The sequence below is a fragment of the Pollachius pollachius genome (genome assembly GCF_949987615.1).
Source record: "Pollachius pollachius genome assembly, chromosome: 1".
NCBI lineage: Eukaryota > Metazoa > Chordata > Actinopteri > Gadiformes > Gadidae > Pollachius > Pollachius pollachius.
In genome coordinates, this window is record NC_136934.1 from 28,669,932 (window position 1) to 28,686,828 (window position 16,897).

Genomic DNA, 16,897 nt, shown 5'->3' on the forward strand with positions numbered 1-16,897 from the left:
AGAGAGAGAGAGAAAAGAAAGAGAGAGAAAGAGAGAGAGAGAGAGAGAGAGAGAGGCATGACTCAATGACAGTAATCACTCCATATGAGGTGCAGAGGGGGACAGGATGGGAGGCCTGGTCTGTAATGATTTGTAAAGCCTCTCCTCTGGCAGGCTTTACATAACTCCGAGCTTAGGAAGGGTGGGCATTTGGGCACTTTCCCATGTGGCGAGGGTTCAGGAGGCCACCTTTGGAGCGCTGTAGCAGTCATATTTCACTCAAGGACTCCAGCCCACTTGCTGGGGATCTGAGGGGGGAAATGATAAAAGCAGAGCAGAGAGAGAGGCTGTAACCTGGCTCCTAGTTAACCTTGCGCCCACGCTGCTCTGTGCAGCGGGGCTGCTGTATACCCTCCATGGAGCAGGGCGGCTCTCCCGGTCTTAACAGAACAAGCAGAGCCTCTGTGAGGGGGAGGCGGGACCCCCCCGCCTTCTATCAGTGGGCCAACAAGCAGGAGCCTGAGGCACAGGGAGCATGTGGGATAAAAAAGATGAGAGAGGAGATCAAAGCCAGGACCATGAAAAGGCTTCCAGCTCATATGCACGGGGCACCTCTCTGACCCCCTCTCAACCAACACACACACCCACTCCTCATCCTGGCTCTCCCTCTCTCTTTCTCTCTCTCCGCCAAACAGCAGCCAGCTAAAGAGCAGGAGGGCCCCCAGGTCCTGTTAGCCTCCCAGCCAACGGCCCCTACATGGTTGCGACCCTGGGCTGTGGGCCACTGCTGGAGCTCATCTCATGGGCTGTTCTTTTCTCTCAACAGGCTTTACTTATTGAGTGTGTAGTGTTTCATCTTGGGTGATAGTTAAGAAATGTGTGGGACAGAATATAAAACAGGAATACACTTAATTTGGATATTTCAACAGGTTTGAATTTATACGTTAAAACATGCAATTTCAAATCGTCTGTAAACTAAACCATAAGCCGCAGTTCCAGTTACTCCTCACTCCAACAATAAGGAACCTGAAAGTTCTCATGAGGCCTGCTCTCTGGTCCAAAGGATCCCCTCAGTTATTCATGAATCCTCAGGTTGGACCCTGGGAACAAGAGGCCCAGTGTCAATCAGAAACACTGCGCCGCCACAATGGGACTGCCTGCGACCGCACTGTGGACAGACACCAACACAAAGCAGCTGAAAGGGGTGGCATCTGGGGGATTCCCCTCTTGGCTCTCACACACACCAGAGAATAGGTCAGTGTGCGGCTGCGGGCGAGGTGTTTGTACAGTTAAAAACCCTCCGCTTTTGTCACTGGCCACTGGTCAATGAGAGGCTGGACGCTCTTGAGAATAGGCAGGCAGACCGCACCATCCTTTACCACCTGTCTCCCTCTTCTACACATACTCTCACTGTCCGCTCCCCTCACCCGACTCCTTCTCACTCCTGCCTCCCCACTCTGCCATGAAGACTCTCCTCTCTCCTTTGTCCTCCTCTGGACTAACCCCGACCTCTGACCTATTGACAGGCCCCCTGACCCCGCTGGCACCTTGGTGGTCTGACTCGGTTCTGACAGAACCAACCTATGGCTGAAGGAGCATGGTGTAAAAGCGCCCTGACAACCTTCTCGCCTCCCAAGCTCTTCTCTCCTCCCTGTCCGCTGCCGAAAGCTCCTTATTTAACCTCAAAAAGGTTTTTAACTACTTTGTTAAAAAGATAGATGACATACGCTCATTTCCCAACCCAGCTGCTGTCACCATCTGACCTCTTCATTTCCTACTTTCACTTCCTTTTCCTTCCTTTTAAGGAATCTGCAATCTCTCCATCAATATCACTACTCTGTGGTGCCTGACTAGGACAGCAAGGAACCTGGAGGATATGTCAGTTTCTAACACAGAGAGCCACCCAGGTTTTGGTCCAGGCTATTGTCATCTTGTGTCTAGACTGTGACCTCCTTGTGGCTGGTCTGCCTGCATGTGCTATTCGTCCTCTGCAGCTCATCCAGACTGCCGCAGCCTGGCTGGTCTTCAACCGACAGAGGCTCTCCCACACTATACCAATCCTCCACACCCTGGACTGACTTCCAGTGGCTGCTCAAATCAGATTCAAGACACTGCTACTTGCCTACCATGCTGCGAATGGCTCATGTCCATTCTAGATCCAGGACATGGTCGAACCGTAAACCCCAGCCCGTTCACTCATCCACCCGTCCACCCTGACTACCAGAGGACTGTTCCTTCACTATGTGGGGACCCCAGCAGCCGCTCAACAAACCTTGATTTTTTGCTTTCCTGGCTCCACAATGTTGGACCAGAACTAACCCTATTTCCCACTGACATCGGGAAAGCTGAGACCCATGAGGCTGAACAATGGATCAGTGAAACTGCATATTTGCCCATGAATAAAATAAATACTGACATAAAAAGATAAATACAAAAAAAACAAAATTTATCTTTCTCTTGTTTCTATATTGAACTTCTGAGGCAGATTAATGTGATGAATTGTATTTACTTTAATGATTCTTTCCCTTTTTGGGATATATCTTTATTGCTGAATGCACTTGGACAAAAATGTCAGCTTAATAAATGTAATGTAATGTTATTTATTATACAAAGATGGAGTTGCCATTGTACTGAGGCCTTGATATATTGTAGCGATAAATACTGGATAAATATTCATAGTATTATGTGTAAGTAGCACTCAGAGAGCCACCCTGTTATGTGGCATAATATTCATATTAGTAGTTTATTTATCATACTTTATGCTTGTAGCTATTAATTATATGTATGTTATGGTATTTATTTCCTACTTAATAATTTTGAAATCCATTTACCCACTCATCTACTAGAGAAGTGTTTCAAAAACATTTATTCTGGGGACCCTTTTTTTTAAATTACGAACCATCGCAACCCAATTCACAACACGCCTTATCTATAAAATCATGAGAAGAACAAATTTGTGCATAAATGAACATTCCTGAACGTTTTTACTGCCAATTCCGCTACCCATTATATATGAACTTAAACCAGCCTTTTCGAAGAGATAAATCACAACTTTGTTTTATGCACTTGTTATTGAAAACATAATACAAGTATCAAATGCATTTAGGCCGAGTTAATGTCACCTTGTTTTGGCTATCTCATTGTTTTTATTTCCTCTCATTAGTAAAACAAACACAATGTTCATTAGCCTTTCAACTAGATTCAATGTTTTAAGTAAAATTATCAGAACAATACAAACATTCAGTACTATCAAAAACATGCTTCTTGTAGATTTTTTTTTAAAATGCTATTGAAAAAAAAAAAACTTTTTAAAAATAGTTTTATTTACATTAATTTGGCGACCCAATTAAAATCTCCCGACCCAGTCTTTGGGAAAGATTGCACTAGAGAGCATAAGCATGGGGGTGTGCATGATTTAGGCAGGCCTATATACACAGACGCATTTAATGCCCGCTAGGGGCTTGGTCAGGAGAAAAGTGTGACACACACACACACACACACACACACACACACACACACACACACACACACACACACACACACACACACACACACACCATCTAGTGCAAGGAACACCAGGGAGTTACTGTACTTAACTTAATGTATTCTGGAGGTTTCATGGAGCAATGCAGCTTCATGGTTGCAGAAAGGTGAAGACGATGGGTCATGTCTGGTTGAGCTTGCCTGTTGAGGGTTTTCCAGAAAACTATAGCTATGAAGACTTTCATTCTATCAGCCCTGTTGCGCAGGGACAAGGAATAAGACTGTTAAAGAAATGTAACTAAATGCAAATGTGTGATATTATAATTGTTCTCTCTCTCTCCCTCTCTCTCTAATGCGCCGATTGCAGGTATCTACCTGCTCCAACACCACGCCCCTCTAATGTCTGTGATTCGTTGGTGAATATAGTCGTCGTGCTTAGACTTGAGTGTGATTTAGCCCCATACCCACTGTTGAGGTCTTTGGCTGCACAACGTTTACCGCGAAAATGGTGGACCAATTTGTTGGAACATGGAAGATGAGCCTCAGCGAGAACTTTGATGAGTACATGAAGGCAATAGGTGAGGTCGCCTCGTTTGAAATGTCAAGGCTTGATTTGATTTGATTGTCTTTGCTTTTGGACTGCATGCTGGCTACAGGTCTTACCTTCATTTACAATTCGGACCACGTGGCAACAAGCGGGTCTCATTATTCTTGTGGTTGACTGGTCTCTATGGACACCTGACGACAATTCACTGTCTACGCAGGGGTCGGCATGGCCACTCGCCAGGTGGGAAACTTGATCAAACCAAAATTCATCGTCAGCGTGGCTGAAGGTGTCATTTCCATGAAGACACATAGTACTTTCAAAAGTACCGAAATCAAATTCAAACTGGACGAAGAGTTTGAAGAGAGAACCGCTGACGACAGAGTGACCAAGGTGGGTTCTGCTGGATGCATCGCCCACTCCCTGTGTGCCAAACATGTGTGCTCATGCATATGGCGACCCTCCTCCTGCAGACCATCGTCTCCTTTAACAACGGAAAGCTGGTGCAGAAACAAACGTGGGACGGCAGGAGCACGACCCTGGAGCGAACACTGGAGAGTGGCAAACTCATAACGGTGAGCACCATCGACTGTCTGTCGTCTTTGGTTTTTACTTTACAATTCCGGTATTTTGAATATTGAGCCCCCTTTCTGGTTTGTCTTAACACCGAAATTTTGATTATTGGTACTTCCGAGCATTTGGCTAATTTCAAATCGCCCCTGCCTGCTTCACAATGGCTGGCTATGTGCATTCAAAAAACACCCCTAAACGTTCGTTTTCAGAAATCTGAAACTCATAGAGTCTTAATTATCATCCAATCATAAAAATGCCAAATAAAAACGACAAACTATTTTTGGTACGATACTTGATTTGGAACATCAACGAACACCACTTACCACTCGATGAGTTTCACATTTCTGAAAACGAACGTTTAGGGGTGTTTTTGAATGCACATTGTGAAGAAGGCAGGGGTGTATTCGAAATTAGCCAAGTACTCGAGACAGGACCAATATTCAAAATTTCGGTGTTGACCACTCTATTTCATCCTAGACAAACCAGAAAGGGGGCTCAATGTTCAAAATACCCGAATTGTCCTGGCTGCACACCTAATGGATTGTTATATTTTCTCCAGACATGCACAGCTGGTGATGTGGTTGCAGTGAGGACTTATGAAAGGGAGGCATAACTCTTCAGGAAGTTGAATAACCCGAGGAGTCCAAAATGCAATCTCTTCAATAAATCCATTTCAGTCACTTGTCTGTACTTGTCGTTAAGTCCTCGCCTAATGAGCCTTTTCACATAACCTGTTGTTACAGTCATGTTAGTTGGCTTGTGTTGAAGAGCAGATCGTCACCAGGGCCCTCTGCAGGGCGGCTGGGACATTTTGTACTGCTGTTGTTCAAGGCCTAACGTTTTTAAAGTTGCATTACATGGGTCAATATCAAGAGCTGCATATTCTGACCTGGTCATATAATTATTGTATCAGTACAATAAGTGGGCGGGCATTTTCTCAGCATGGGCTAGCACAAGATTGGCAGCCAATGGAGAAGCATGACCTGGAAGAGACCCTTTAGTCTAGGCCAGTGGTTTTCAAACTGTGAGGCGTGCCTCCCCTGGGGGGCGCCAGAGTTCTTCAGGGGGGGGCGCGACGTGAGAAAAAATAAACCAGAAAAAGTAACAGAAAAAAACGCGAAGACGCATAGTCAAAAGCTGTGTTCGAAATCGTTCCCTATTCGTTCACTCTTCAGCTAAAGACGCAAACTCATTGCTTCCACTAAAGTAGAGGTGAGCTAAAAAGGAGGCTTAACTGGCAGTTTACAGATTAAGCTGTTTAAATGTATTTAAGAAAAGTTAAGCAAAAACATGCTTAGATAAAGATGTTAAAATATGTTAAATGTGTTAAAAAACGCACAAAGATGATTAGAATGTTTCAAAAATATCTTTAAAATGTTTCAAAAATATCTTTGTTCCAAAAATATCTTTAAAATGTCTCAATATGATGAGAGATATTTAAAATGTGTAAAATAATTAAAAGATCTTTCAAAACACAGGGATTTAGAAAAAAAAATCTTTGGGGGGGGGGCTCAGCTGAAATTTGTTCTCTGAGGGGGGGCTCACTCTCATACTTTGAAACCCCTGGTCTAGGCCTAACATGTGCAGAGGGACGTCAGTTTCAGAGTACTTTTAATTGGTCGTTGCAGTTATCAGGCGTATTTCAGATGTTCATGTCACCTGAAGAACGTATGGTGCGCTGCAGTAAACGGCACAGGCCTAAAGCCCGTTTATGCTTGTTTGGTGCAAATGCTAACTCGTATTAAACTGATAGAAGCTGTTAGCAGCTGCGAAACATAATCCCGGATGATAATTAAATGGATATAGACTGTAGGATAGCGAGCAATAATAGCCCTGTATGGGTGGGTCATACCATTATATGCTAACGGCTGTCTGGATTTCGTCCATCAAAATTTTATACGCCCGAAGCAAGGACTTATGTTATATTTTAATTATGACGTATATATATTATATTAAAGAACTCAAACTTTTTAACTACCGGTGACGTAATGTGACGTCATTACAAACATGGCGGCCGACGAAAACACCAACATTGAACGGGATAAGGAAAACATGATTCTCCTTAACAAGGAAAAGCCACACGCGTACATTAAAAGGAGAACAAACCAAGCAAATATGAACATGAAGAATGACGTTTGTGAAAGACGCAGCACCACGGAGTACTGCTCAGAGCTCCAGGGCTGGATGTGGCAGTACTACAGCGGCGCTGTGGGCTGGCAGAGCTGGGTGTCTGTGTGTGCTGCCATGCCTCACTACCACCCTCTACTACACCCCGGGACCACCACGCCACACACTGAGTTCACCGGCTTCGATGCACAGAACTGGTACAACAACCCATTTGGTCTGCCGTTGTCCACCTACTCGCCGGGTCTCCCCAGCCCCACCGGGCCGACAGGGCTGCAGGCCCCGGGCAGCAGCTCCCTCCCGGCGGCCACACTGACCCAGCAACAGACCCCGGACCAGCGGAACGCACTCAGACCAGGTACGCACACAAGTGCACCAATGCATTAAGTATGCTCCACTACAAGATCGATCAGCTATGTTTAACTGCTACCACAACGTTTCAGGTCGAGAGTATATCATTCCTTCGCCCTTTCAGAGGCTTGTTGCTGAAATGGTGGATTTCTTCATATTGTTCTTCATAAAGGCGACCATCATCATCAGCATCATGCACCTGAGTGGGATGAAGTAAGTGATGTGTCTGAGAGGACGTGTTAACCAAAATTGTTTTCATGCAAGTCAATGATCGATAGATTTGAAGGATAACGGGTGTTGTTCAATTACCAGCATTGCTTGTTCCCAAGGGATATCTCCAAGTTTGCCATGCACTTCATAGTGGAGGAGATAGATGAGGACACCTCCATGGAGGAGCTTCAGAAGATGATGCTTGTAGCCCTTGTTTACCGGGTATTGGTGTGTTTTTACGAGGTGAGATTACAAACATTCAGGACATTGCTTTTCATATTTAGCTCTGCAAGTAAACATAAGTATTACAGGTCTGACACTTAGGCTATGTCCAAAGATATGCTTCATGAATATTTTTTTTGTGTATTGTCTTTAATATCTGTAGTTCTGCCAATGGGTCCTCATTCTTGAAAGTCCTGTTATAATACATTTTGTGAAACGTCTCACTGTTCATAATTGTCAGTTTCTAAACGAGGTCTGTGATTGAAACAGCCAAATTCGAAAAGTACATAGTTCTAAATGTACTTAGTTTCTAAACAGATTAACTTTCCCGCAGCAGTTCTAATTCCTGAGAACTCTCTTTTCTTATTTCCAGATTGCCTGCCTCTGGGGGGCGGGGGGGGCCACCCCGGGGAAACTCCTCCTGGGCCTCCAGGTGGTGATGTGTGACTCTTCGGTCCTTGTACAGCCTCATCGGGTCCTGGTGGTGCCGGCCACAGAGGTCTCCCTCTCTGCGTGAGTCCTCCAGCTTCTTTTTGTGGTTTTTCATGTGCAAAATAAGGGTGGATGTGTTCATGCTGCAGCATCACCATGGCTCAAACCTTTAATGCAGTAATGTTGGTTCATATTTTGTAGCGCTAACCAAAAAATAAATAGAACAGGTTTTTTTTAACAGAGCTAAGCTCATAGAGAAGGAAACGGGGCTGCCATTTGCTGCTCGCTTCATGTAGGATGACAGTCTATCTGTCCCAACATGGCCATGTGTTTTGGGCTCTGAAACCGTCTTGCTGCTTGGCTGGTCCGACCGTTTCTTAGAATAAAGCTCATCATTCCTCCTGAGGTGTCTGAGCTGACTGCTGCAACACAGCACGGCAACATGGCTTCCTTTCATTTCTGCGTCGAATCTCCATGGAAGGAACATTTTCAGGTTTGTTTCTGCCAACAGGGAGAATGCGAAGAAGATGGACTAGTTTGGGTGTTTAACAAATATATACATTTGTGTGACACATCATCTTATATCCATGTGCAGAATTAGAGCAGTAGAACCATAAATGCAAGCATTGGCAGCTATGTTTACTACTTCTATCTCTGGAGATAGAAGTATAATTCTTCTATTATATAAGTATAATTGCAACCTTTACTGTCTGCAAGTCTCCCCTTGTCGTTAGTATGAGCATAAAGCCGCAGCTGTCTGCCTCCCTTCCTGCAGATCCACCATTAGAGCCCTGAACAAGAACTTCTCCATCGCCTTTTTCTTCCCTGCGTTCATCACGCTGCTGTTCTTCCAGCACAACAGAACTGTGTATGACATGGTGGCCGGCACCATCGTGGTCAAGCGCACAGGAGCCAGATGATCCACAGACGGACCAACACATTCAGTCGGACAGATGCTGCGTGCTATTTAATACAACTGAGCCACACTGACCGTGTGGCTCAGTTTTATCCTACGTTACAATGATTAACTGCATGATACATGACTCAGATGTGTGACATGGGTGTCTGAGATGAAACATCCATGTTCTTCAATGGGATTTTGTCCTTTTTTTTCTGAAAAGATACCTTTTGACATGCTGCTGTTTTTTTTCCTACATGCAACCGTGTCTAATTTAATTTAATAACATCTACTGGTTCTATTGTATGACGTATAAATCTTAAGACGCAAAGCCTTCTAGATAGTCTCAAAACAAATCGAAACTTCACATTATTCCAGTAGAAGGGTGTTTCTACTTTTGTTTTACTATTGAATGACAGGTATGCAGTTTTTAAATTCTTAAATAGTACCTTGAAATGTGTTCAAATACAGACAGAATCAATCTTTAATATGATAACATCACATGCATACATTTATACTGCCTTTAATATATGATGTATGGCTTTTTGTAATATTTGTAATGACGCCACTAAACCGTCTCAGTCTGACCGTTGTCATTAAGTATGCATGCCATGTAATACTTTATTTCTATGCCACTCATAAAAATAGCATTTATTTTAAAATGTTAGCAAATGTAGAGTAAAGGATTTATTTCATTACGGTAACAACTGTCAAACCATGTATTCTATTTATTATAGCATCAAAATGGTACTTGATATTTAGTACGTTTGGATCCTGTTTGGTTTACCCACTGCCAAGCTCATCTTGCTATATCTGAAAATTATTCTATTTTTGATCAAGTTGAGTTGTCGAAATGCATAATGTTTGTGTACAGTTTAAGAAGTAATAATGTTGATTATACATTTAATGCAGATCATTTAACATTTATTTTTCATTTAAATCTTAAATAAAGAGAATTGTCTTGAAACTAAATAACTTAACATTGTTATATTTTATATTTTGTATGTATGTTTTGTACTGTTGTAACGAGATCGCTACACATCTATTGTCTAGCATCGAATGTATGATCTTTCAAATGTTCCGGACACATTTACATCCCTTTTGTTTATTTGCCCATGATTGTAATCGTAAGTAGTCCCTTAGAAATTACTCTTGGCCTTGAAATACTAGAACCCTTTGCTACACTGCAATACACCCTGAGACTCACCAACTAAATGGATTTCATGTGTTGTCTGGTGACATCTAGTGGTGGGTGATTAGGCATATTTAGTTGATATTTACGAGATATACACTTCTTAGTTAGGAAACGGTTGGGCAGAAGACTTTAATAATTTTATCAATGATCATTAGGCAGGCGCATATCATTCCCAAATACAGCCCTTGCATCTCTTCCTCCGTCTACCTGTCCTCCATTCATTCGTTATTCCATCATTTGATTTGTTGGGGACAACCCCTTCATTAAAAGATAATGGAATGAATAAAATAATAACTTATTATTATATCTGATCTTTATTTACAGTTAAATCGTCCAGCATTGTATTTGTACCAGAGGGGATAGTGAGGCACTAGTCAGTCAATCTGTGCTGCTTTGTATTTGCTGTAGATTTCATATTGTTTACTCATTCATTCCCTATCTCTCCTTTCATATTAAATCCCTATCAAGTTCCTTTTTTCATCACTGCATATTTCCCTTTGTGACGCCCAACCCCTTCTGTCCCTTCAGCAGGTGAAGGCACACTAAAAGCCATTCCTACGCTTCCCCCTCAGAATGAAACAAGACACTGACGTAGCCTAATTGTTCGGCTTTCCACTAGAAAAACATTTCAAAACAACGAGGTGTGTGTGATAGTGAGTTTGCTAAAAAGTCGATATATATACAATGCTTGTGATATATATTTACAGTTTTCAAAATCTAACATTTCCTGTTTCTTCCCGGCAGAGTCAGTAGACCCTAATGTCACTAAATGATTTTCCGTGCTGGTCAGATGGGGTCTGAGTCTCCTTTCCTCTCCCCTCCTCTTTAAGGTCAGGGGGGGTCCTTCTTCCCCAGGCACCTGTGGGTATGAGGCACAGGGGGCTGAAGGAACCAGAAGAACCACCCTGTCTGTCTGGGACCATCAGCTCCAGGGGAGGTTGAGTTCAGCTTCATGTCCCTGAGGTTACATTCCGCTCATCATGTGAGACTCCGCTAAACAACAGCAGCCACTCGTAAGTCAGCACACCTGGCCAGCTCCAGGGACTGTCAATTTACAGTTTTCCAAAGGTTCCATGAATGAAATGCTGCAGAATGCTGTTCTGTGTGTGTGTCTGCATGCATTTGTGTGTATGTGTTTATTTGTGTGTATCAATGTCTGTTAATATATGTGCCTGCGTGATTGTGTGGGTGCATGTGTATGTATGCTTACGTATGTGTGTGTGTGTGTGTTTGTGTGTGTGTGTGTGGTATATTTTTTGTTTTCCTTTCAAGTGGATTCAATAATGACAGGCTAGCTGGGTTCTTCCACAGGGAAGAGGTCTCATGATGAAGAGGAATGGCTGAGAGAGGAACCATGCCCTTCCATGACGGACTCAATAGGAAGGACACAAACCCACACAGATAAAACAAGGTGCAAACTATGTAGGGCCAATGGGGGCCTGGCCCGCCAGAAGTGATGAGGGCCAAATTCGGTTTTAAATAAAGAATCAATCCTAAAGAAATTCCATGGCTTGTTTTTGTATCAGAAAATCAGAAATTGCATGGTGTGTATTATAAATGTAACCACGCCCATGGTGGATTATAATTGTTTTTGTCACTTAACCCCTAGGAGGCACCAACAAGTTAATCCTAGTTAATGTTGGGCTTGGACGTATCTAGGGTGGGCTTGGACGTATCTAGGGTGGGATCAGGTTACCCAGAGGGGCTGAGGGCACCTATAGAAGAGCTAGGTCCCATTAGACCAGGAGCTCTACAATACAGTGGAGCTATAACTAAAAACACTCATGTCCGTTTGTTAATGCAGAACTTATCATGGTACCAGGAGTACACAAACTGGCCTTTGGCTCGACGATAGGCTTTGAGGTACAAGGTGCACGGAGCACGCTTCTTTAGCGAGGTTAACAGCTGGTGAGCTATCAAGGTCCACGTTGATAGGGTAACTAGAAGCGTGGTTGTATTAGTTGTGGCCAAATGGAGCAGCTCAGTCCATTTACTGAGCTCAAATGAACCATGTGGTTACAGTGGTTCACACTGTAACCACATGGATGGTTAGAGTGTGAACCACTGTTCATAGGAGCCATGGAGAAAGAAGATGTACACCCCTGAGACATAACAGTACAGAAAGGTTGCCAAGCCAGAGAAGTAATTAAACAATGCCTTACATACTTGACGGGTTGTTTTAAGATGAGTCTGAGCCAGAGATGGTTGCTAAGTCATACAGTGCTGGCAGAGACAATGGCAGACAGGAAGCATCAACTGCACACCTGTGGCACCTGCAGGGAGGGTGGACCACTGCAGGGAGGGTGGACCACTGCAGGGAGGGTGGACCACTGCAGACATGTGAGCTTGAGCTTTTTTGTAGGCAAAGGCAATACAGCATGTACCCTAGGACGAAAGGCCAGTACTTTATTACGTGTAGTAAGAAGGGAACACAAAGAAGAAGTTTGGTGCATACTATCGAAGATGCATATGTGACATACTTCAGGGAACAGGAACCCAGCACAAGATCCACCTGGATCCCAATAAGCTTCCGGCGACCCACGCAGCTTGAAGTGCCACTCGCTTTAATAGACAGTCCCAAAGCAGAGGTTTTGTGGCTGGAGACCCTACAGATGGGTTCTTACTTAGTAGAAGGAAATTATAAGATGATGAGACTGCATAGTCCCCAAGGTATTAAACAGGTATGTCAAAGGGATTATTTTGTTAAGTGAATTTTTGAGATCTGGCAAAGCTATTGAAACAAATTAGATTCTTCGGAGTTCGGGGCAGGTTTGTTTGGACAAAAGAGTTCCAAAATGTGCACTTCTACCACATTACTGCTGTAAGAGACTGTAAGAGGCTGGGAAAGTCTTGACCTCTATTGTGCAAGATATGCACACTAAAATATTCTTTGACAAGGGCCCAAGATATTTGAGTTAAGATATTTGAGTTAAGATACTTGATGGAAAGAACCGCAACATTGATGCAAGAATAGAGGCATCGGTGGCACCCAGGTGGCATCATGTTAGAGCTGCAGAATGGAACACGCTTATCTTGACTCTGTCCTCTCTTGCCAAGCAGCTGTCTGCACATGCTTTAGAGCCACCCCCATCGTGCTGGTGACGTAATACTCTACTTCAGTAAGCCTTAATGACTTCTGCACTGTTGCACTCGCCCCAACCATCTCAGAGTGATTGGAGAGGCTGGCTCTGGCTCACCTCAGAACCTGTATTGGACCCCATCACCCCTTTTTCCTCCCACTTTGACGACAGTAACACCTACATGAGAAGGCTGTTCTTCGACTCTAGTTCAGCATCAACACCATCATCCCCTCCTGACTAAGTCCCATACTCAGTAACCTTGGCATCAACACATCCCTCTGCAACTGGATACTGGACTTCCTGAATAACAGGCCCCAGTTTGTTAGGTAAAACAACCGCACCTCCTGACCCCCCGCTTCCCCCAGGGCTGTGTGCAGAGTCTCCTCCCTCTTCACCTCCTCACCACCTCCTGACCCCCCGCGTCCCCCAGGGCTATGTGCGCAGTCTCCTCTCTCTTCCCCACATCTACCAGGGTCTCTCCTGGACCCCTAACATCTCAACCCTGGTCAAGAAGGCTCACCAATGTCTTTACTTCCTGAGGCGGTGAATCTGTCATCTCAGATTGTGGTGAGCTTCTAGCGTCCAACGCATCCGTGGCTCCTGACTTCCCCCTGACCTCAGACAGCAGCAGGTCAGGGACAGCGCTCGGCCCCAGGCGGTTCACCCTCCTCCCATCTGGGGGTTGCTACTGGACTCTGTGTTCCCTGACAAACAGGTTCCAGAAGGGTTTCCTCCCTGTGGCTTTCTTCCTGCTGAACTCTGCACCACAGCCCCCGGATGGGACAATTTCAATCCTGGGTAACACACAATGTGTTTCATAATTTTATTGTGTAGTAGGCAAGTGCAATAGTAAGTAAGTGCAATATCTTTCCATATGCACTAAATAACTATTAATAACTATTTGGGACAGCACATACTTTAAGAGACAATAATGTATTTAGTTATCCACCCTTAATAGGGGAACGTTGTGTTTTGAATCGTTCTGTTCATGTCTGGTGAAGACCAAACTTCACCAGACTGTTCCAGAGTTTCTTTCCTTTTCACTTCCAGCCAACCCATTCGTTCAGCTGCCTAAACTACAATTTGGAGATGTTGTGTGTAAGCAGGGGCTTGCTATTTTCAGCTGAATGAACATATTCGGGGTACCTGGACACACATGGGGGGAGATATGTTCATTCTACCAAATGTTGTTTTTTCTTTCATGTTCACATGATTAAAATCCACCAGGGATAAAAAAAAAAAAGCATGAAATACCCCTCTCTACCTCCCTCTCTCTCTTGCTCACCTAATCACATTTTCAAATGATTTTCTCTTAAGGCCTCCGTTCAAGGTCACGTCCCGCTCTCAGCTGCTGACTGTTGGACGGCAGCGGTTAGGATGCCTGTTTTCAATGACTGTTACCTCTGCCACCATTCACAGGTTGTGACCATGTGTCCAGTATGCGTGATGTAACCAGAACCCCCAAAGGACCACAGCATGAGTGAACACAATATTAACCCTACTTTCAGATCTTCTGAGCATGCACCTGCCTAATAGATTTATTGGCCCTTGCTCTATTCATTAACTGCTGAATCCCCTGGATCTAAATAGGCCCTTTCAGTGTGTCATGCTAGCTCCACCACCATTCAGCCCGAGCCTCCCATCTCTCTTAATGGGGATTGGAGACTGTGGAGCTGCCTTGTTGCCATGGCAGCAAGTGCTTTCACATTCTCCCCACATAGTGTGGAGGACGCACGTTGTTCCCTCCAAACAGGAGTGCGCCACAACAGAGACGGCTCTGCTGTCTGAAGAGAACCGACATGGGTTATTTAGCTCACTGTTTCCATAGCCAATGTCCTTGTAATTCAACCACCCACACTACACATCCCTATCTGCGTATTACTAGCGCATAGTGTTTCCCTGTTGGCACTGAGTGTACTAGCACTGAAAATGGCGTCTCTGTTCCGGTTTCAGCGTTTATTTTGCGCTTTTGTCATTTATTTAAAAGGCAGACCCATGTCACTGGCATCAGTCCCCAGGAAAACTGCCGGATTGGCTATTTTTTATGTGAAGAAAGTAGAATGATGCAAACAAAGATGTATTTGTGCTTATTGTTGTTCTAATATTTGGCATTTATTCAGACAAATGTACTAAAATTGTAACTAACATGGCACCCTACATGCTAGCCTGTGTGCTGTGTACCTGCCTGATATGTCTGGACATGTCTGTAGAGTTGGAGAAGTTGGAGACAAGGAGAGGATAACTAGGGGTTTATTGGAAGAAGGAGCACAGGAGTTGACCCTTCTTATGAGATCTCATGCAAAATATTATAAACCATTGATTTAATCACATTTAACTTGCTATGCCATGAACTCCAAATTAAACTTGCTTAGTTTTTATCCTCTGATGAAGAGTAGGTAAGAGGAGGTGATTTTTACTCTGAAGAGAATAAAAATGCAAATGCACTTTGTTTTAATATTGCATAAAATGCAAGGTGAGGTTAAGGAATTGTTGCATTGTGTTTGAAAGACATGTTAGCTCTATCATCTGCATCTCTGGAGGAATGCAACATGGGCTCGCATATTATCAATCCCACACTCACTCACTCTCACACACACACACACACACACACACACACACACACACACACACACACCAAGCACACACACTGAGCACAGACGCTAACTCACTAGCACAACTACCTCTACTATAACTACTACTCCTACTACTATGACAGGCAACTAACTATAGATTTACTTCTACCTTTACACCATAATTAGAAATATTCGTTCCATGAACAAATACTTCTTCCTTGAACGTTGAATGTGTATAAAGTGCACTTCCCTTTCATCAGTATTCTTGAAGTCGTGACATTATCATTAGATCCAACCAAAACAACAAGTAAATCCCAGTTGCAACACACTTGGCACAGCTCTTTCATCATGGCCTCTACATGCTTGAAATACAATGCATGCATCTCGTTGATGGTTTGCAGTCTGAGAGCCTCTATGCCTCTCTGCACTGATCCTGTATTGGTGGTGCAGGTTATCAGTTGTCTTGAATGATTTGCATCCAGTCTTAAAGGGACACTTCACCCATTTGCATTAAGCTTTGTATCATTAGAAACCCAGTCATATTTTTGAAGAGTCTTGCATCATTCCATCATTTCCCCCTGAGGCAGGAGAGACCCGTATCTACCTCTAACACTTCCTGCTTTAAATGACGTAAAATTACGATTTTTGCGTCATTTAAAACAGGAAGTGTAATGGGGGGGGGGCTCTAAAAAACTACAAGCACATTACAGATCAGTGCCAGTGGGTGGGACTTAGGGGTGTAGGCCCTGGAGCTCTATATCTAAATGATATAATATAATATAAAGACATCCATAATATAATATATGATATCACGGCCAAAAGCTGTGTGCGCCTCTGGATGATATTATGAATAAACGACTGCGTCGGGTTCTCCGAGTTCTCTTGTGCTTCTACATCTGAACATCAGAGAGTTAAAGCCAACGTTTCTTCCCCCAATTCCTTCTCCACCATGGCCGAGAATCAATACACGGGTCTTATTTTCACCCTCCCGTACCCGCGAATTACAACCCGCACCCTACAAGACCCGCTATAAATTGATACCGACGCCCAACCCGCACCTGAAATGAAAAAATTGATGGAACGCCGGGGAATTACATTAACTGGTGTTTGGTGTGGTGCTTTAGATTGCTGTGCAAAAAAAGAACATCATCCAATGTTGGCGGTTTAAGTTGACTCCTCAACTCCTGAATAACATATCCAGCACCAGAGAAGTGTCGCTCGCAATCGCAAAAC

General features: G+C 43.9%; 2 protein-coding genes across 3 annotated transcripts; both read left to right on the forward strand.

The window, feature by feature from the left end:
• The first annotated feature begins 3,893 nt into the window (after positions 1-3,893).
• On the forward strand, positions 3,894-5,344 carry fabp4b (fatty acid binding protein 4b). Its single transcript, XM_079754933.1, has 4 exons — positions 3,894-4,040; positions 4,227-4,399; positions 4,480-4,581; positions 5,139-5,344. The coding sequence occupies exons 1-4, from the start codon at positions 3,968-3,970 to the stop codon at positions 5,190-5,192; spliced, it is 402 nt and encodes a 133-aa protein (XP_079611059.1). The 5' UTR covers positions 3,894-3,967; the 3' UTR covers positions 5,193-5,344.
• Positions 5,345-6,586: 1,242 nt separating this feature from the next.
• On the forward strand, positions 6,587-9,723 carry LOC307073524 (protein FAM8A1-like; the record flags this gene model as incomplete). Of its 2 annotated transcripts, none has more annotated exons than XM_079733398.1 (5): positions 6,587-7,061; positions 7,147-7,267; positions 7,384-7,507; positions 7,860-7,999; positions 8,694-9,723. In XM_079733398.1, 5 exons carry the CDS (start codon positions 6,587-6,589, stop codon positions 8,836-8,838), a joined length of 1,005 nt encoding a protein of 334 aa, XP_079589524.1. In that variant the 3' UTR covers positions 8,839-9,723. The 2 variants fall into 2 exon arrangements, with proteins under 2 accessions (XP_079589524.1, XP_079589525.1); XM_079733399.1 differs by having other exon boundaries at positions 6,602-7,061; positions 8,706-9,723.
• Between the last annotated feature and the right edge of the window lie 7,174 nt (positions 9,724-16,897).